This window comes from Salmo salar, chromosome ssa07 (assembly GCF_905237065.1).
Source record: "Salmo salar chromosome ssa07, Ssal_v3.1, whole genome shotgun sequence".
NCBI lineage: Eukaryota > Metazoa > Chordata > Actinopteri > Salmoniformes > Salmonidae > Salmo > Salmo salar.
Window position 1 is genome coordinate 49337694 of NC_059448.1, and position 20753 is coordinate 49358446.

Genomic DNA, 20753 nt, shown 5'->3' on the forward strand with positions numbered 1-20753 from the left:
AGAACTGAAATCCTGCAGCGCCCGCAAGGTCCCCCTGCTCAAGAAAGCACATATACATGCCCGTCTGAAGTTTGCCAATGAACATCTGAATGATTCAGAGGACAATTGGGTGAGTGTTGTGGTCAGATGAGACCAACATGGAGCACTTTGGCATCAACTCAACTCGCCGTGTTTGGAGGAGGAGGAATGCTGCCTATGACCCCAAGAACACCATCCCCACCGTCAAACATGGAGGTGGAAACATTATGCTTTGGGGGTGTTTTTCTGCTAAGGGGACAGGACAACTTCACCGCATCAAAGGGACGATGGACGGGGCCATGTACTGTCAAATCTTGGGTGAGAACATCCTTTCCTCAGCCAGGGCATTGAAAACGGGGCGTGGATGGGTATTCCAGCATGACAATGACCAAAAACACACGGCCAAGGCAACAAAGGAGTGGCTCAAGAAGAAGCACATTAAGGTCCTGGAGTGGCCTAGCCAGTCTCCAGACCTTAATCCCATAGAAAATCTGTGGAGGGAGCTGAAGGTTCGAGTTGCCAAACGTCAGCCTCGAAACCTTAATGACTTGGAGAAGATCTGCAAAGAGGAATGGGACAAAATCCCTCCTGAGATGTGTGCAAACCTGGTGGCCAACTACAAGAAACGTCTGACCTCTGTGATTGCCAACAAGGGTTTTGCCACCAAGTACTAAGTCATGTTTTGCAGAGGTGTGTCATGGTTGTCGTAAGGAGAAGCGGACCAAAGTGCAGCGTGTGTGTCGTTCCACATTTTATTTACACTGTGAAACTATGCAATACATAAACATAAACTAAAGAACAAAACAACAAACCATGACGCAGAGGTGAAACATACACTACTCAAAAACAATCACCCACAAAACCCAGGTGGAAAAACCCCTACTTAAGTATGATCTCCAATTAGAGACAATGAGGACCAGCTGCCTCTAGTTGGAGATCATCCCAAACAAAACTCCAACATAGAAAAGAAACGCTGTCACGCCCTGACCTACTCTACCATAGAAAATAACATATTTCTATGGTCAGGACGTGACAAGGGGTCAAATACTTATTTCCCTCATTAAAATGCAAATCAATTTATAACATTTTTGACATGCGTTTTTCTGGATTTTTTTGTTGTTATTCTGTCTCTCACTTTTCAAATAAGCCCACCATTAAAATTATAGATTGATAATTTCTTTTTCAGTGGGCAAACGTGCAAAATCAGCAGGGGATCAAATACTTTTTTCCCCTCACTGTACATTTTCCCTGAAATCCAAAAGAACTTGTCACATTTTGAATGCTTAGCAGGACAGAAAATGGTCCAATTTGCACATGTATCAAGAGAACATCCCTGGTCATCCCTACTGCCTCTGATCTGGCGGACTCTAGGCACAAGTCCTTGTTCTTGTCACGTCCTGACCAGTAAGGGGGTTATTTGTTATTGTAGTTTGGTCAAGACGTGGCAGGGGGGTGTTTGTTTTATGTGGTTCGGGGTTTGTTGGGATATGTGTTTATGTAGAGGGGTGTTTGTTTAGAATTTTCTGGGGTTTTTGGTTATGTTCTATGTTTTGTATTTCTATGCCCTGTCTATGTTGTGTATTTCTTTGTGTTGGCCTAATATGGCTCTCAATCAGGAACAGCTGTACATCGTTGTTGCTGATTGGGAGTCATACTTAGGTAGCCCTGTTTTCACCTGTCCTTTGTGCGAAGTTGTTGTTGCATAGCTGTGTGTGTAGCCTGCAATACTGTTCGTTCGATCGGTTTCTTGTTTTGTTTTGTTCAGTGTTCAAATAAAGTTAAGATGAGCACTCAACCCGCTGCGCCTTGGTCCATTACGTACAACGACCGTTACAGTTCTTCCCTCATTTCAACAGCAAAGAGATGCAGCCAAGTTTATTTCACATTTTTATTGTTCATGTTACATGATATTGAAACAGCTTCACTGATACAAAAATCCCCTTTGTTCAGGCAAATATACAATTTGAATGTTAGTTGATCCACAGGAAGCAGACACTGAACGGCAGGACACTGGTGCTGACCCAGTGCTTCTTTCGGGCCAGGTTACAGATAAGGTAGATGCTTTTGGGGTAACACATTACTTAAACCCTCCGGCGTGAAGCCTACTTTACGTTGTCAAACGCATGACATGTAGTTCGCATGCCAGAGTGTTTAGTCATTTAACGTATATTAAAGTCAGCTGTCGTGACTACAGCATGTCATGCTACAACAGTCTAAAGTTGTACCTGAGTGATATTGAGGGCATAGCGATGAAAGAGCCCCTCCCTGACCCCCTTCTTGAGTGTCTGAGACCCCAACAGTTGTGCTCTCCGCTCTAGTCCTTCATTGGGGGAAAAAAACATGCCACCTTTGAATGTTAAAAAACGAATGACAAAATCACTATGACCAAGGTCTTACATCTGGTGCCGTGCCTGACCCTAAGGTTTGCTCCCTAGATGAACTGAAGTTTGCAATTATTAAGGCAAAGGTTGGTTTCTGCATTCTCACACAATAGTAAGGTTTTTGTCAATATACTTCATGAAATGTATCTTCACATACAGTAACTGAGGCTCAGGAGGAATTTCAGCAAAGACCCAGCAGCCCCTATCGATGCGGACCGCATCTAAAATGTGACTGTTGGGTGGTTCTTACTAAAAGCATGTGATCTGAACATCATTGATCTTTTGACAGCGCACCCATGAATCAAGTACTTCAGCTCAACATAGGCAATATCTACCTAAGTCTCGCAAGACATCAACACTGAGATTCTATTTGGACCCTGCAGCCACTGTAGGACTGAGGCATCAGACAACATTACCGACAAACCATTCATTAATTCAAGGTCTAGGTACTCCAGATATGTAACTATAAAGAAATGAAAAGGGATAGAGATTTTCTACAAATGTACAAGCTTCCATAAAAAAAAATATCATAGAGAAAAATCGATATCATTGAACACTAAAATAACATTGTAGATTGTAGAGGACTTCTGGTAAAATCCCTTACAACCCCCCACACACATAATTCAGTGAGTACCATATAATAAGATTATTTACAAAGCATATACAAGTTGTCAGAAAAGACCATGTTTGTAATCCAAAACATGCACATACTATACCATTTCATTTGAAATATCAATTTGTTGGATCCATTCGGAACACGTATCTGCTTTAATACCTTAGAAAACAGGTATTCTCTGCTTTGAATGCAAACTGCTAATGTAGCCACCTACTGACAACTGTTTTGTCAGCACGGCACAATATTTTGAAATTCATTTATCGTGGTGTTAATTAATTAATTAGGGCATTTTAACAAATAATGGTCCGTTGAAATGATGTAAATTACAGTAACAAGAGTCACAATCACAGTAATAAACACATACTGTCTGCCATAAACAAATCACTGGTTAAAACATCACCAAATGACAAGCCTGCTAAGTAACAGTGGATGCATTTCATTTCTCTAATCGTTTCCACATTTGACATTATGACCCATATTGAACTTAAAGGGCCAATCAGCAGTTGAAGCAATAACAAAGTGTAGTCCCCGTCTGTTCTGGAAAAAGCTGAAGGATGAGATATACGGATGCAAGGACTGACCCTCCATGATATCAAAATTATGGCTTTAACCATGTTTTGAGGCTATATATTGTTTACATTTACGTTGTTTACAAACATTGGAGTAAACCAATCATATATTTTGGGTTCTGATGGGGTACGACGGTTAAACTATGCTCTTGAGGCATTCATAAGTGATATTTTTCAAGAATCAATGGGTACAAATGATTAATTTATAAGTCCAAAAATGTAGCAACTGCAGATTTCCCCTTTAAGGTGATAAAACAACTTATCTTGTGTCTCAGAAACAGCACAGTTTGGAGGTCCAATCCATTGCTTATTTTACCCACAATATTTTTTTCTACAATTGAATTTTGTCACAAGATATCGTTTTACACACTGGGATAGAAGAAAAACATTCTCATGGGTTATAGGATCGCTGTGCCAAGTCAAATAGCTAAATAACCTGTATGGTATACTGCCAGTAGACCTTCTTTAACTCTCATAGAGCTCTGTTGTTGTTCCTCTTCACTGAAACTAGCTTTCACTAGTTGTATTTCATAGCACAGTTCACTTCACATGAAGTTTAGGAAGAGATGGAGTTACAAGTTGAAAATGATCTCAAGCCAACAACATGAGCTCATCTCCTGGTAATGTTGGCTGCAATTGACCCAAGGGGTCTGTAGCGTGACACATTGGACAAGAGTGAACAAGAAGGCAAAGAAAGAAACACGTAAACTGTCATTCAGTAGATCAGTAGACCATTGGCCAAGTACCGGTACATTCAAAACTCGGCAACATTCAAATCTCTGCGACAATAACACTGAATGAATGCAGTCTCTTGTTTGAAGCTCAGTCTACACGGCGGTTTCAAAATGGCTGACAGTGTGTGTTGATCATCACATTAAGTGTTGATTGGGAGAATGGATATGGCTGAAAATGTTGACTTGGTGTATGTGTCTGTCAATGTGTATGATTGCCAACGTCTGATCTGATGATTGCTGTCAAGGGATGTTTTGAGAGCAACACACTGGCCACTGAGAAATATCTGTGCGCACATAAACTTTGGTGATGTGATTGATTGTAAGAGTATAAAATAACATAGAAACTACTTTACCAAACCTAGTTTACAAATATCACTCAGAACAACTTTTTCCAGTCTCTAGCTCAGAAAAAGATACTACAGCTGTCATATGTACGGTTACATCGACTTTGCTTACTCCCCGTAGGTGTACAAAAATATATTTTGACAGTAAGCAAAATAGCTCCAATTAGTGTAGATGGCGTGCTGTATGTGTGTGTGTTTCTTGTGTGTCGTTGTGTGTGTCTGAATGTGTTAAAAATACATTAAAACTTGAAACATATGCTAAAAGTGCTCTTTGTTTTTGAACCCTTGTCCCACCTCTCTCTCTCTCTCTCTCTCTCTCTCTCTTTCTCTCTCTCTCTAATCTTCAAGTGTGCAGAGCCCATGGCCCTGAAGCCACGCCTGCAGTCACAACCAGCTCCAATAGTGGCAGCGCTCAGATCAGCTCTTGTTCTCTTTGGGTTCTCTTGACCGTTTAATGGTTGAGGTCTCTGCTCGTATTTTTCGTTTGCTCAGGTAATATCACAGAGTAGGGATGATGGGCTATCTAGAAAACTATGGCAGGGCGCCCAGCAACAGCCGCAGCGTCTGACGTCTTTTCTTCCGTTTCTGACCGTCCTCCGGGATTACTTTGTGTCCTTTCGGCGAGTCCCTGTTGTGGAGGATTCTATAGAACTAAACCATCCAACAACAACAACAAAGAAAAATAATAACGAACTTAAAAGTGTCTGTTTCAGTCGTAGAACGTAGTCCCCTCCAGTAATACTTTGTGGAAAGGGGTGGGGGTTGAGAAAAGCGAACCGCCCCTTTACAGTACGCTGACGTACTCAGTCTGTGGGTGATGTGTGGGGGCACCCCCGGGCCCGGTTACCTTACCCCCAAGGCACAGTCAGGGGAGGGGGTTTGAGGTGAGAGGGGGTGGAGGTAAGGGGGGTCCTCTTAGTGACCACCGCCGGAGCCGGGAGGGTTGTGGATCCAGTCCATCACGATGAGCGACAGGCTGCTGAACATGAAGATGATGCCCACCACCAGGAAAATGGCCGCCTAAAAGACATCAGGAAAAATAATAACGACACTGTGAGAGGCGGTTGTGTGAAGTGTTCATATCTGTACATTCAGTGCAATCATTTTTTTGCCAAGAATCTCAGTGGGCCTCTGGGAAACCCTGTTTTGGGGGACTGTAACTCTGTAAATCAGGGTTGTTGTCTAAGTGCTGTGGGGTGGGGGGTCTGTTCTAATAACAGCTATGGTGTGTCTGTATAGGCATGTTGATGGGTGTTAGTTTCGTCAGGCTATGTCATGTGTGTGTCATATGTTGCGTGTGTCAGAGTGGATGTTCTGTGTGTGAGTCGCTATATGTGATTTTGAGTTGAGTATTTGTGTGTGTGTTCATGCACCATCGTTTCCTGCACACTTACTGAGATCTTCTGCACGGAGTGCATCGGCACGGACTTGACCAGGCGTAGATAGAAGGCAGCAGGGAGGATGAAGATGAGCATGGTGGCTGCAGAGGAGCCTGTCAGAGGGGAAACAGGAAGAAGACCACCATCAGTAATCTAGCTTTTTCTGTCTAAACAAATGTCCTCACTTAGACAGCACTAGCCTCAGGGTGTGCAGGAATTTGAGCAGGAATTTGAGCCGCTATGACACACGCAACACACACCTCATTCAATGAAATACCTCCACATCAAGACATCAATCAATGTTAGTGCTTGGTGGGAACAAAAGCCTGCACACCCCGTAGCTCTCCAGGAATGGGTTTGGGGACCACTGCTATGGTTGAGGAGGACTCACCGATGAAGCCGAAGATGTCTCTGATGGTGGGGACGAAGATGACCAGCAGGTTGTTGAACAGGAGGATGAAGGCGGCGATGAGCATGTGACGCACCCAGCTGAACTCCCGTTGGCTAAACAGCATGGTATTAATGGAGGAACGGATCTGCAACACAAACCTCTTTATAACGTCTGATCAACCGCTACATACTGACGATCAGTTGACACTTAGGATACCACTTGTAAAGTGTTTTTTTATGTATTGATTAATACAGCACTTTGTCTTTATTTCTCTTACACACGCACACATACACACAAACACAATTACACACACACAGTCAAATTCAATGGCGAGTAGGTAACTATATCATCAGTCATGTCTACAAACTAGTCTAAGCCCACAGGCCACTTCCCACAGTTGGCTGCTGACTGAAGTGTGTCAACGGCAGCAGGTGAGAGTCTAAGTAGGCAGCCAGGCAGAGGCAGAGGCCACCAGCTAAGAGGCTGAGAGCAGCACAGCTCAAGGCATTGAGTTAAAGACTTCACTGGGTGAGAGGTCACGGGTATCAGGTGAAAAGGAACTGCTATGGGCCAGCCGGCCACAGGGGGAAAGGTTGAGGAGGCGGGGCTTAAAGCGCCATTCAAAAGGCAGAGGATTAACTCTGGGAGAGCCTTCTGCAACGGCACCCTGGGATTGCATCAGCCAAGGCCAGAGAAGGCGGGACTGAAGGCAGCAGGATAGGCGTGTTCTGCCCCCAGGCAACGCTTGTCAATTAAGTTTCCCTTTTTTGAAATCCTCTCATTTGCTTTTTTCACTAATGATACCTTTCCTACGTAGACATTTAGACAGCAGAAAGACGAGACTCTTGGCTGGTTCATGTTTCAGTCTAAATACTTGTTTGGTGAGGGTTGATGGCGCGCTGCTCTCTTGAGTTGTGGATCAAGAGCCAAAATGGCCCACACTGACACCTTACTGAAAGAATGTATGAAGGAGTGGCAGAGATTTACACCAAAATTATTTTAAGGCGTGGCAGTAACTCTGCAAGGCAAAATTACCTCCTCCCCCCATTGATAATAAACAATCCCCTCTCCCAGCAGCCATTGCATAATTGGGCCGGTGAAAACCTGGCGCCTGGGCGTGACATTTCTACCCACCTGACCGCCAAGGCTCTGAACTATTCAGCGCCCAACAGAGATCCTGCGCAGGGCCTTTGGAGTGCACCATGCAATATTTGCCTGCATCTCCCTCCCTCCATCCGCTATGACAGCTCCCACTGGGGTGAGATATGTGGCAAAGCGCCACTGCTGCCAAGGTACCTGGGTCTACCAGGCCAGCCAAAAGCTAGCAACATGGCCCAAAACCAGGGAGCCAACTGGGCTCCAACCAAGTGAAAGATTCTGCAACCTTTTCAGCTACAGCTAGATATATGGCATAGTATTACTACACCTTGGTTTGCCCCTGCTTTTTTCATAGAGGAAGACATTAAAAAGGGAAGGGCAAAAAAGGTAAATCCAAGATTAAGAGGAACAACCACACCATAAGGTCAGGAATAAGATAGACAGGTTTTAATTTGAGATTTTTTAAATCCTCAATTGACTGACCATCAGAAATAAAACCCATTTTAAACTCTTTTCCACCACATTCAACAAGCCTATTCAACCACTGTCAAAGACAGGTGACAGGGTTCACTTTGTAAAGCCAGTCAAATTATCCTGAAAATAGTGTATCACAGCAATAACAAGGGCAGATATATAGCTAACTTACTGACTATAAGCTTATTTTCCATGAAGTCACTGTGAAAAGACAGCATGCATGGCAGGCTACATTTAGTCACAGCCAACTGGGCATTGTGCTTGTGCACCACAGGATTTGCCTTCTCTGACCTGCCCTCTAGTGGAAAACTCAGCAGCAGCCTAACAACCTCATCACAAGAGTACCATCACTACTAGGCCAACATAACCATCATAACTGACTGCAACACAAACAGAATCACTTCTTATTACAGAGCCATAAGCAGCAGAAAATACCAAGGTTAATAGTTAGAAGGCCCTATTTCATGCGTTTATATTTCTCAGACAAGTGGTCCCACTGCTTTATTTAGAAATACGATCAAGAAAACGTCAACCCCTTGAGATGAGGCCATAGAATATCACAATATAACAGATCATATCACACACCAACATTCAAAAACAATGTTGGTAAATTAAAATGACTCATGAAAACAGGAATCATTATACTTAAGAACATTTGAAGTGACTTTTTAAACATCAAAATGAACAGTTGACTTGAGGTAATTTAAATATTTGTGTTCCTGTTATTGAGGAGCCATGAAACAAAGAGAGCATGGGAACTAGACAAGTCTGCCTACCACATCTAAACACTGTTTCATTAAAACCTGCTGGTTCGTGACCAAGCATCTTTACTGTTGCCTTTAGGTTCTTTACTGTTTGAGCCAACCCTTTCACCTCCACTCCCCGCTCCCCTCCTACACAACCCCAGCCCTCCTGCCTGTAATAAAGGACATAGTGCTTGAGAGACAAAGCAAACGTTAATCTGGGTGCTGAAGGCTTCTCTGCCAAATGAAGGGCAAATTACTTTCAAAGGAAGATCTGAAATGTCACGTCTCGTGATTCAGAGTTCTGGACACCTGGCAACGTGATGCCAGCATGACTGGTTACTTTCATCTCACCTCTCCTATGTCTCCACAACTATATCCTCAAGCTTGTGCTGTGAACTGAACTCACTGCACTGTAAATGCTGAGGTGCCCGTGATGCTTTGTTGAAGCCTGAGCAGCAGTCAAGGGGGGGAAATAGGTTATCTAGGCCATGACTAATGTGTTTGGAAAAGATGCCATGCATATGCTATGCCCCACAGTTTTTCAGGTGTAACAGACCAGTAGCCAATGGCTACAGAGCACACGGCAGCAGACACATCGACATGATTGCGTCCAAACATGTATTCGACATGCTGTACTTGCTTTATGTTCACATCGCCTCCCTTAGTTTCTGTGCTTGACTACGGCCTGCTCAAGGAGCCTTTCGGCTATGGGAGAGGCTGCACAGACACACCTGGTGCCCTCTGATTCAGAGGAGTTGGGTTAAATGCGTTAGACACATTTTAGTTGAATGCATTCAGTTGTACAACTGACTAGGTATCCCCCTTTCACTTTCCCTAATGGATGATGTACACTACATGACCAAAAGTATGTGGACACCCCTTCAAATGAGTGGATTCAGCTAATTCAGCCACATCCGTTGCTGATAGGTGTACAAAATCGAGCACACTGCCATGCAATCTCCATAGACAAACATTGGCAGTAGAATGGCCCGTACTGAAGAGCTCAGTGACTTTCAACATGGCACCATCATAGGATGCCACCTTTCCAACAAGTCAGTTCGTCAAATTTCTGCCCTGCTAGAGCTGCCCCAGTCAATTGTAAGTGCTGTTATTGTGAAGTGGAAACGTCTAGGAGCAACAACAGCTCAGCCGAGAAGTGGTAGGCCACACAAGCTCACAAAATGGGACCACAGAGTGCTGAAGCGTGTAGGGCATAAAAAACATCTGTCCTCGGTTGCAACACTCACTACCAAGTTCCAAACTGCCTCAGGAAGCAACTTCAGCACAATAACTGTTTGTCGGGAGCTTCATGAAATGGGTTTCCATAGGCGAGCAGCCGCACACAAGCCTAAGATCACCATGCGCAATGTCAAGCGTCGGCTGGAGTGGTGTAAAGCTCACTGCCATTGGACTTTGGAGCAGTGGAAATGCGTTCTCTAGAGTGATGAACCAGGCTTCACCATCTGGCAGTCCAACGGGCGAATCTGGGAAATCTTAACGCTACAGCATACAATGACATTCTAGACGATTCTGTGCTTCCAACTTTGTGCTAACAGTTTGGGGAAGGCCCTTTCCTGTTTCAGCATGACAATACCCCCATGCACAAAGCGAGGTTCATACAGAAATGGTTTGTTGAGATCGGTGTGGAAGAACTTGACTGGCCTGCACACAGCCCTGACCTCAACCCCATCAAACACCTTTGGAATGAATTGGAACACTGACCGCGAGCGAGCCAGGCCTAACCGCCCAACATCACTAATGCTCTTGTGGCTGAATAGAAGCAAGTCCCCGCAGCAATGTTCCAACATCTAGTGGAAAGCCTTCCCAGAAGAGTGGAGGCTGTTAGAGCAGCAAAGGGGGGACCAACATATTATAAATGCCCATGATTTTGGAATGAGATGTTCGGCGACTTTTGGTCATGAAGTGTATGTGGCGCAGCTGAGAGTCATGTCGAGACAAAGGGGTTTGGTTCAGTCAGTTGTCCTGATAAGCCCCTCACAGATAGGTAATGCTGGCTACCTGGCAACAGCATGGCGCTAGTTAAAACCTGTTAAAGAACGTGATGATTATATCTTTGGGCGAGGGAGAAATAACTTGTCTTATTGGTCACCATCTCCAATTTGTTCCATCCAACTTGATTTTATTCCGAGTAGGATAGAAGCCTAGACAAGAAATAACTTGTAATGTTTGTAGTAACCATCTGGATACAATCTACTGCTCAATGGGGAGAGTTTGCGCTGCAAGCAGGCAACACAACGTCACAGGGAACAGTGTCCTTCGCTCCCACTTGCCACAGTAAGGAAAGGGTAGCTAGATAGCGTAGCCAATAACAGACCATGGTGACAGCTGAAGCACATTTATTGTAGTTTTCACCAAAAATGTACAACTACGGCATTAACGTCTAACGTTACATAAAAAAAAGATATATACTCAGATAAAAACAAAATGATTTCAACTTCGGCAGGCAAGTTTCAAATTCTCGCTGAAGTTTCTAGCCATAAGCATAAACTAGGTAGCTGGGAAGGGCTCATCGGGACTGACAGAACCCAATCCGTTAGTCACTACTCGACTCTCACTACTCGACTCTCACTACTCGACTCTCACTACTCGACTCTCACTACTCGACTCTCGGTGCGCAAGAAACAATTCATTTGGGCACTAGGCGTGTTCCTATAGCCTCCTTTCTGACACTGCATTTTGGTGTCAGCTGCAGTAGTCAGTGAGTGCATTGTCTCCCCCTCCCTCTATCTTTCTCTCTCCCTCCCTCTCGCTAAGGTGGAGGTCACAGTGAGGGTTTTTCCACTGTCTGCTCAGGGCTTATCTCCTGTAAACTTCCACTGGGACTGTGAGATTCACTCGCACATTCCCATGAACAAAGAAGCGTTCACTCCCACAGTGAGAGAGCTGGTGAGTGTGTGTGTGTTTCTCTCTCTGTGTGTGTGTGTGTGTGTGTGTGTGTGTGTGTATGTGTGTGTGTGTGTGTGTGTGTGTGTGTGTGTGTGTGTGTGAGCGAGATAGTGTTTCTGTGGGCGTGTAAGAGTGTGGGAGTATCAGTATAGTGACAAAACGGATACTCCACCCACCTCTCTTTCCAAGCAGGGCTGACTAGAGCCATGGGGCTGACAGTTCTCCCCTGCCCTCTGCTGGTAGCTCAGTGTAACACCACCACATAGTCCATTAACCCATCTCCCAACTCCTGCAAGCTACAGTGACTGTAGGTAAACAGTGGAATTGTGGTGCACTATGATCAATGGAGGAAAAAAAAACATTCCATAAATCTAATATTACCATCTTAATGTTCCTTGGGTCAACTAAGTCCTTTGAGAGGATCAATTCTAATGGGCACTGTTATGTGCTAATGCATGGTTCATTGTAGGCTACAAAGGAGGTCCATGACACCTCAGACCCTCAGCCCTTTATGGGCTCCTGTGCCAGGCTAGGGCCAAGTCAAATATAGCCCACGGCCATATAGGGGGGTCAGGTATGCCATGCAAGGCCAACGCTCTCATTCAGTGACTCACACACCACACAGGCAGACAGACAGGCAGGCAGGCAGGCCGCATGAACAGGATATTACATAATAACCAGTGGAACAGAAACACAGTATCAGACCTGAACTGACGCAACAAACCAAGGCTAAACTGTACAAACCAAGGCTAAACTGTACAAACCAAGGCTAAACTGTACAAACCAAGGCTAAACTGTACAAACCAAGGCTAAACTGTACAAACCAAGGCTAAACTGTACAAACCAAGGCTAAACTGCAGCTTACACTTTAACAAAATAAGGACGGTAGCAAGTGACTTCACTGCATTTATTTGCTAGGACAGCATGTGGTGACAATGTGCAACTAAAGAGCAGAGTGGGAAATGGGAGACAGGGGAGTTGTGAACATTACACTGTGTTCCTTGGCAGCCAGGCTGAAGACCTTGTGACGAACAAGACGTCTATTGTACCACTGCTTTTTCACATTGACATTTTAGTCATTTATCAGACGCTGTTATCCAGAGAGACTGAGTGAATACATTTCTATGCTTTCACATGCTGAGCCAATTGATGTGTGTCCATCTATGTGTCTCCCAGAAGGAAGGGACTGAATATGTCTGGTATCATGTGGGGAGCAGTGTAGGGGTGTAATTGTTTTAAAGCTGTGTACGTGTGTGCGTGTTAATTTCTGTTTATGCTTGTATTTGTGTGTCTAAAGTATGATCGAGAGTATGACTGGAGGAGGGACAGAGTGCTCTTGTAAGGAAGCTTACGACAGACAAACAGAGCTTTGAAAACCTGGGCTGGTTCTCATTTGGGACCTGGGGAATTGGATTGACGGGATTGCTGAAAGTCCAATAATGAGTCATCTAACGTCACAGTAGAACAGTATGTGCTTTACCAAGTTCAGCAAGAAATCCAGCCGTGTCAACACACCCACTCACTCAGCCAATACAGAAAGAGACCCTCTTGTTGGTATTAAAATAATTAATGGATTTTTATCTCATTTGGATAAAATGACCTAGGTGTTGAGCGGCGTGTGAATGTGTCTGCATAAATTGTATGCGTGAGAATGTGTGCATATGTTGTGTATGTGGGTGTGTGTGTGTGTCTGTGTGCATGCATGCATGCGTGTGCGAGTCTCTGCTTGTGTGTGTGTGAGTGTGGATGTGCGTGTGTGTGTATGTGTGTGTGTCTGCATGCGTTTGAGCAGATGCCTCGTTGTACTTACAGGGAACAGAACAATGGGGACCGTCAGGGTGACAGCGGTCAGGACAGCCAGACGGACCAGCAGGAGCATGGTGTCAAACTTATACACCTTGGTGAAGGTGTGTAGCAACTCCGCCTCCACGTTTTCTGTGTTCGGGAGAAAGAAGGAATACAAGCTGTCAGAGACATACCAATACAAAAGCCTGAACTGGGTGAGAGAGAGATATGGTAAACAAACATGCAATGGTTATGGTAGCTTACTAGTGTTTTAATACATACTACTGGCTCTTTTTCAAACATTTCACTCATAAAATGAACATATAACGGCAATAAAAGCAGAAACAAAGTAATACAATTGCTGCAAATGTATCTTATTGTGCGTGTGTGTATCTTACCGTAGAAGGTGAGGTAGCCGAACAGCGCTGAGAGCATGTACATGACCAGCATGGCCAGGATGGACAGGTTAGACACGTTCTGCATCTTTCTCCGGGAGCGACTGGGGAAGACGCAAGTTGAGATGTGAGTTATATGGAGAAAATGTACCGCAGCAATTTCTATGAGCGTCTATGCAAACGTGTCTTTTGTAATTCACTTGGATGCACTTACTCTTTGAGTTCACTGTAGATGGGTAGAATTTCAGGGTGGCACACAAAGGAGAAGGCCAGGATGGGAACAGTGTAAGCAGTCTGCAATGACAGGAGAAGAGATTGTGGAATGAAACACAGGCCCAGATACACACTCACAGCAGCTAACTATGTTTGGTTTGATTCATGTACGTTAAGAATTGGGTTCTTCTAAACCTTGATGAATCCTGTTTCTGGGACTGTTTATCAGAGGATATTGTTTCCAAAACACAGAATTATGACATGAAGCATTCTGACTCACCACATATACACACACATGTACGCACTCACACCCCACCCACATGCCTCCACCACCCCACCCACATACAGTAGCTCAACACCTAACCAGCTCACCTGAGAGTTGAACACAAAGTACTTGGGCGTGCACATCTCCTCCACGTCGTCGGGGTGTGGTTCGAAGTGGACCCCTGAGGTGTGGTGGCCGTCCAGGTAGGAGGCGGGGGACATGTCCATGAGGACGGTGCCGTTGTGCAGGGCGTGGGGCCCCAGGGCTGTTCCGTTCATACTGTGGTTGGTATGATGGTACATGAAGGGCATCGGGCAGGGGAGGTTGTACTTCTTATAGATCAGCTGAGAGGTAAAGAGGGGACAGAGGGGTGAGATGGGGACAGAGGGGTACAGAGGGGGGAGAGGAATGAGATGGAGATGATTAGCAAACATAGAAATACATTATATTACATAGGCAGCATTCCATTATATTGCAGAGCAATGAGTCCCTTCCATCCTGTAATCTTTCATTCTGTCTTCAAAGAAACGGACGCTGAACACTAAACTATGTACTTTCAGGGTTACTAACTACATAGGATGTCTCTCTGATAGCTACTATGGTATAAACCCTTTGTAAAGCTGACTGTGGCCACAAGCACAGCTCTATTTCATTAATGATGATACAGACTGTATCAGTGTTTAATATGATACACCAGTAGAGAGCAAGTGGGCCAAAGTGGAGTTTAAGATATCAAAAGAAGGCTATTGATAAACTCATCTCTAATCTCATGTACGTTAACTAACCAGCTGAGCGCCACACCAGGCATATTCTAAATGTTACTAGGAACTACCATGGCATGCAAATCGCCCACATTGCCTGTGAGAGCAAAGCCAGCACTGGCATAATACCCTACAAAAGGTCAGGATGACATTTAAGGAGGAGAAAGTAGGCATGATCAAGACGCCGTGTGGCAAGAATACCAAAGCAATGTAGGCAAAATGTACTATTTTGGCAACAAGTATGTTCTGTCTGCATTGAAACATGACTGGACAGAAAAAGAATGTCAGAGTTTATAAAAAGCTGTAGTTGTTGGCATATTGACTGAAGGTGAAATGTAGCCGTCTTATCTCACATCTGATGGTACTTTATATAATATCAACACCATCATCCGTCATCGTTCAGTCATTCAGCGGGGTAGAAATGCTAAACTAGCGGAGCAAAAGGCAGGTTAAACTTACCACTCCCAGGAAAAACACCATGCAGGATAGAGAGAATCCACTGGTGTAGCCAAGGTAGCCTAGAGACGAGAGAGAGAATTACAGAGAAACTCATGTACTATCACGCAAACACTCACACACATTATGGAAACAAAGCATACAAAGACTGAATCTGAAACAAACGCAACACACACATACCCACACGCACTCACATGCCCACACACACACACCCACACCACTTACCCAGGTTTTTGAGTATGCAGAGAGGCAGGATGATACCGATGGACACAAACACAACCAGGTAGTTTCCGTTCATGTACCATTCACTGTAAACAACGCAGAGAGAACAGGTCTCACACACAGAGCATCAATCAATCCATCCATCTATCTATCTACACCAACCAGACTGTGTAGTGTGTTGAGCCACCTGTGTCAAATTAACTACAAATAAATGGATTTTATGAAATAGTTAACCAATGACAGACAGACAGACAGACAGACAGACAGACAGACAGACAGACAGACAGACAGACAGACAGACAGACAGACAGACAGACAGACAGACAGACAGACAGACAGACAGACAGACAGACAGACAGACAGACAGACACTTACCCAGAGCTCTGCTCCAGTCCCATGAAGGCACGGATCACTTCTGGCAGCTCATACTTTACAATGAAGAGGTAGCTGGACATGGCTGTGTGCAAACAAACACAAATGTACATTTCAATATAGAATCATAACACTACAATGAATGCAACATTAGCTGTTCACTTACCACCAATATTTTGAAGGGTTATCGATCCAAACGCAGCCATTTTCCCCGGCCAGCCAAAAGCTCGCTCTCCCAACTTTTCATAGATGAGAGAGCCTGTTAGAACAACGGCAATGTGGTGATGAGTGATATTCAAAGATATAAAGGGGAAAAAGCAGAAAGGCGAGGACAGACAGACAGACAGAGGCTGATGAAAGACAGACATTTCCATGAATAAAAAAATGACACCTACCTCCTTCTTTTGCAGTCATTAGCAGCAAATGAACGGAGTACAATGACAAGATGGCCACACCCAAGAGAAGGACTCTACGTTGGGATAGAAACCAGTCAGACATTAGCATTGGGCTATACCATACGGAAATCTTACGCAAATCACAATGAGCAACACTTGGAGGGGAATCAACTGGGTTACAAAACACCCTACATAATAACGTTCACTAGTTTCCCCCCTAGTCACTCTCACTCTGTTTTCCCCATTACCTATTTAGGGAGGTAAACTTAGCTTTAGAACTGCAGTCGTATTTCACTTGAGGGGGGGGGGGGTCCTGATGCTTTCTCTGGCATTCATTTACTGCCTATTTGAGAAGACCATGTTCCAATGTCTAAAGCACATGTCAAAGACACTATCATGCCATGTCAATATATGTGTCAGCTCAGACAAAATAGTGGTAGACCAATGCGTGCCAGTGCTTAGAGACCAGACTAAACTCTGAGCTATTATATAAGCCAATAAAGTAACTTGTGAGTTATTCCGGGAGGGGATGTATGGGTTTCCCGCATCGGCTGAACATGATCAGCCATAAATCCTAAAGAGTTCACAAGGGGCCTTGGTCACCAAGGAGCCTTTAACCCAATCATCCAGCCTCCAATGGGCTCCAACATATTAAACTAACTGAATTAAAGATGTTGTTTTTGAATTGAGAGTCGCCCCTCTACCCCTCACTATTGTTGACCCGAGACAGGCAAGCAGGTGAATGACTGTATCAAATGGGTGTTATGTGATACCACCTTCCAGAATGTCAGGGAAGCCCAGAATAGATGGTGAGGAAGTAAGATGTCGCAACTGACAAGGAGGACTGACGTTTGGGGACTCCCTGTAAACTCCTTAGGACTGGAAACAAACCGGCTGCACCACTATAATCATCAAGTGGGTTCCTAATCTATTTTCTTGTCTCCTGTCCTTCAATCACTTTCAGGGATATGCCGAAAATGACAATGTTTTCGCTTAGTGAAAGTACTTAGTCACAAAATCATTTCTTGGTAAAGCCCAGCCATACACAGTGGAAACAGGACTGAAATGAAGCATCACCATTCTGTTTTGGACATTGGAGAAACCTGGTTATAGAGATTGATTGAACAGGCTGTTACGGACCGTCAACACAATCCGGGAAAGCTGGGAATGGATGGGGTTCAGAGGCGGGGCTGTGACATGGTTGCTCACGCCACCTTTGCATGCATGCTGGGGATGGCATGTCACAAGAAGGTCCCAACTTCGAGCCAAAGTCAGTGTCTGTCTATTCCCAAATACATAACCCCACCACTCACCCTGTTGTCAAACCCCACTTGCTATACCAAGGACTCTGAAGCTATTTCAGTCCTATCAGTAATACTACACGATGCAGACAGATTCGTTTACTTTATTAGCTGGTGCTTTAATCACTTGACTGTTGCAGAAATCAAACATTGACCCCATTCCACATTGTCTCTATGGCAGAAGTTGACACACACTTACACAAAAAGCACAATCCCCGTGTTGGCCATGGCGTAGGAGAGACCCAGGATGCCGCTGCCCATTATAGCATTACTCAGGTTGAAGACCGACATACCAAAGGAGGTATGTCCTGGGTGCTGAGAGAGAGAAAGTTAGAGAGAGAGGGTAAGAGAGAGATCACCATGAGTTCAACTGATCGTAAACAAGAACATTTCACACACACACACGTAGCTATCAGTTCCTACGAAAGGGTTCCTCGGAATGAAGGTTTGAATAAAAGCAGACAGCTACAACCTTGACCTCAAAAGCTAAGAGATACAGTGTCCATAAGCAAGAGCAAACATGCATGTGGTGTCATCGATAGTTCATCATCAGTCTTCTTACGTATTCTTCTTGATACTCCTCGTACTTCTTCTTCTTCATAATCCCATTAGTGAGAAACTTGTCGCTCTCTGCGTCTCCATCCTCATCCAGGAAGTGACTGCAGATGTACAATCATTGAATCAATCTCTAGTTTAAAATACTTCTTTATGACTAGTTTATGACAGCCATGTTAGGACTTTATGAGTGGTTACAGGGTCAGTTAGGCTAGTTCCAGCTTCTATTTCTTTAATTTTTTTGGGGTGATGGAAGAAATGAGATTACAGTGTAGCTAATCTGTTGGCGGTTTACAGTGAAGCAATGAACTTGAGAGATTCTCCTAACCAGGTTATTGAATAGCATTGTGTACATTAGACAAAGATAGGTAGGAGATAAGACATTTATGATAAAGAACATCATTTCTGTACAGTTTGGCAAAGAACACATTCTTGTTGCCACAACTAAGGCAATGCGCTTTCTTTCCTGTTTTTTTTTCTGTCGAAAGTCTCAGATAAAATAATTGATACAGTATTGAACCACACCTGTTGATGGTGGCCTTCTCTGAGTCGATGGGCTCTGTGAAGCGGTCGTCCAAACTGGCTGTGCTGTCATCGTCTGCCTCCGTGCAGACTTTCTTCAGCTCCATGCGGTCCATGGTTACGGCTATAGTGGTGCGGGGCTGGGGAAGGGGTCACGGTCCAAAGCAGAGCAGTTGTACTCGGTAGGTTGGCGTGCTTTAGCTCAGCCTTATACTATAGGGAAAATACCTGCAGAAAACGGCAAAGGGAGAGATAGTAAACGTTCTAAGAATACTCAGAGAGCTGCTGATGTGGCGGGAAGCCCTTATAACCAGCAAATATACAACCAATCATTCAATGTTGTCTAAACGTTGACTAAAAGTTCTGGGCCTCAACTAGCCATAATTTCTTTGTAATTACACTTTGACTAGCCCTCTATAAAAAGTGACAAGATCCCTAATAAGATACAAAGTAGTACATGTCCAGTCAAAAAGGTCATGGCCACAAGTATTCTCTGATTTGACTGTGTAATCTGTCAACAATGAGCTAGTTACTGTTAATGTTATGAAGATACATTCAATGAGTCTTATCTGACTGGCCAGAACTCTAGGGCCTTGACAAAGGACACTTCAAGGGGAAGAAAAGATGTCATTCTACACACACCCTTCTGTGTCGCATTCCCCAGAACCCGCAGCACCATTTTATCTCCCCAATCGATATATGTTGGTAGCTCACGCACTTCAGTGTGCTTTAACTATGGCATCTTTCATAAACAATATCACTGTTCCTGTCACGCATTGGAATCTTGACGTTCCATGCTGACTGGTTTTGGATACCTTTTGTACTCTGCTGTACATTGAGAGTTAACAAAATGGCCTCTAACTGTATCAAGTTCAACGTAGATAAGTAATTGTAGTATTTTTTTGCTTGACAGACCGTAAAATCCCATAACAATTGTGACCTCAATTTTACATATCATCTATTTTTAGAGATTAGCACACATTATTTTCCCTAAAAGAACCTCTAAGTAACCCTTTCAGACACACGTCCATGTTCTATTGCTGCTGTGCAGTTTCCTTTATGATGCTATAACCACATTCATTTCAGGCGGGTGAAAGCAAGTCTCAACATTATGTTAAAAACACGTCTGAATCCTAAATTCAGGTCAAAGAGGTCGGCTAATGAGGCCTCGAGGCAGGCAAGTTTTCCGATCAAATGTTCCTAACCTCTGGGAGAGCAAGCTACAAAGGCCTGTCTGTACTGCTGTCCACGGTAAAGCCAATTCAATTGAACGCACCGAGTGCACTGAAGTAGCGGGCCAGCAGGAGGCATGTGTTCATATTTCCATTCTATTGAACATTTGATTGCTGCTATTACGTAACAACAAGATGAGGCACTGGGCAGCGCACACAGTGTTCTGCTAAATAATTTTAACAGCCAATTACCCACAGTGCTGTTCTTCCCATACAAAGGCTTCTTTGACAGGAATGGGTAAAAACAGCCGAGCAGCCAGGGCCCTTGTCCAGCCAGGTTCCCAAAAGTCGCACCCTGTTCCCTCCCCTGTCCTACCGACCAACACCCCAGGAAAAACACAACGGGGAAACACATCTAAACCCTAGTAACAAACATGGATGTCCAATGCTGTGACAAAGCCATAAACAAACAGCTATGGAACATAACCTCATCCACCAATCCAAGTTCATGAATTAACATTTCAGTGCTGCCCATCAAAAAACAAGCATTGTAAAAACTCTTCGAAAGGAAGTTTTAGTGCTAGAAAATACATTTCAGTCACATGCTATTTACACTCTTTCTATTTACACTCTGGCTATTTACACTCTGGCTATTTAAACTCTGGCTATTTAAACTCTGGCT

The 20753-nt window shown here is 44.2% G+C and overlaps 1 protein-coding gene across 4 annotated transcripts in view; it reads right to left on the reverse strand.

Annotated features, from left to right (window-relative positions):
• Positions 1-1892: 1892 nt before the first annotated feature.
• LOC106609518 (sodium-coupled neutral amino acid transporter 4) overlaps positions 1893-20753 on the reverse strand; it is a 32502-nt gene continuing 13641 nt past the window's right edge. For all 4 annotated transcript variants that reach the window (XM_014208429.2, XM_014208432.2, XM_014208430.2 and 1 more), the window contains 15 exons: positions 18903-19127; positions 18385-18481; positions 18022-18137; positions 16522-16595; positions 16293-16385; positions 16130-16211; positions 15758-15840; positions 15536-15594; positions 14423-14659; positions 14052-14131; positions 13841-13941; positions 13468-13592; positions 6433-6577; positions 6057-6154; positions 1893-5682 (listed from right to left, as the gene is read on the reverse strand). In XM_014208429.2, coding sequence (XP_014063904.1) covers positions 5578-5682; positions 6057-6154; positions 6433-6577; positions 13468-13592; positions 13841-13941; positions 14052-14131; positions 14423-14659; positions 15536-15594; positions 15758-15840; positions 16130-16211; positions 16293-16385; positions 16522-16595; positions 18022-18137; positions 18385-18481; positions 18903-19015 — 1608 coding nt within the window. In that variant the 5' untranslated portion in view covers positions 19016-19127 and the 3' untranslated portion in view covers positions 1893-5577. The remainder of the gene's footprint in view (positions 5683-6056; positions 6155-6432; positions 6578-13467; positions 13593-13840; positions 13942-14051; positions 14132-14422; positions 14660-15535; positions 15595-15757; positions 15841-16129; positions 16212-16292; positions 16386-16521; positions 16596-18021; positions 18138-18384; positions 18482-18902; positions 19128-20753) is intronic.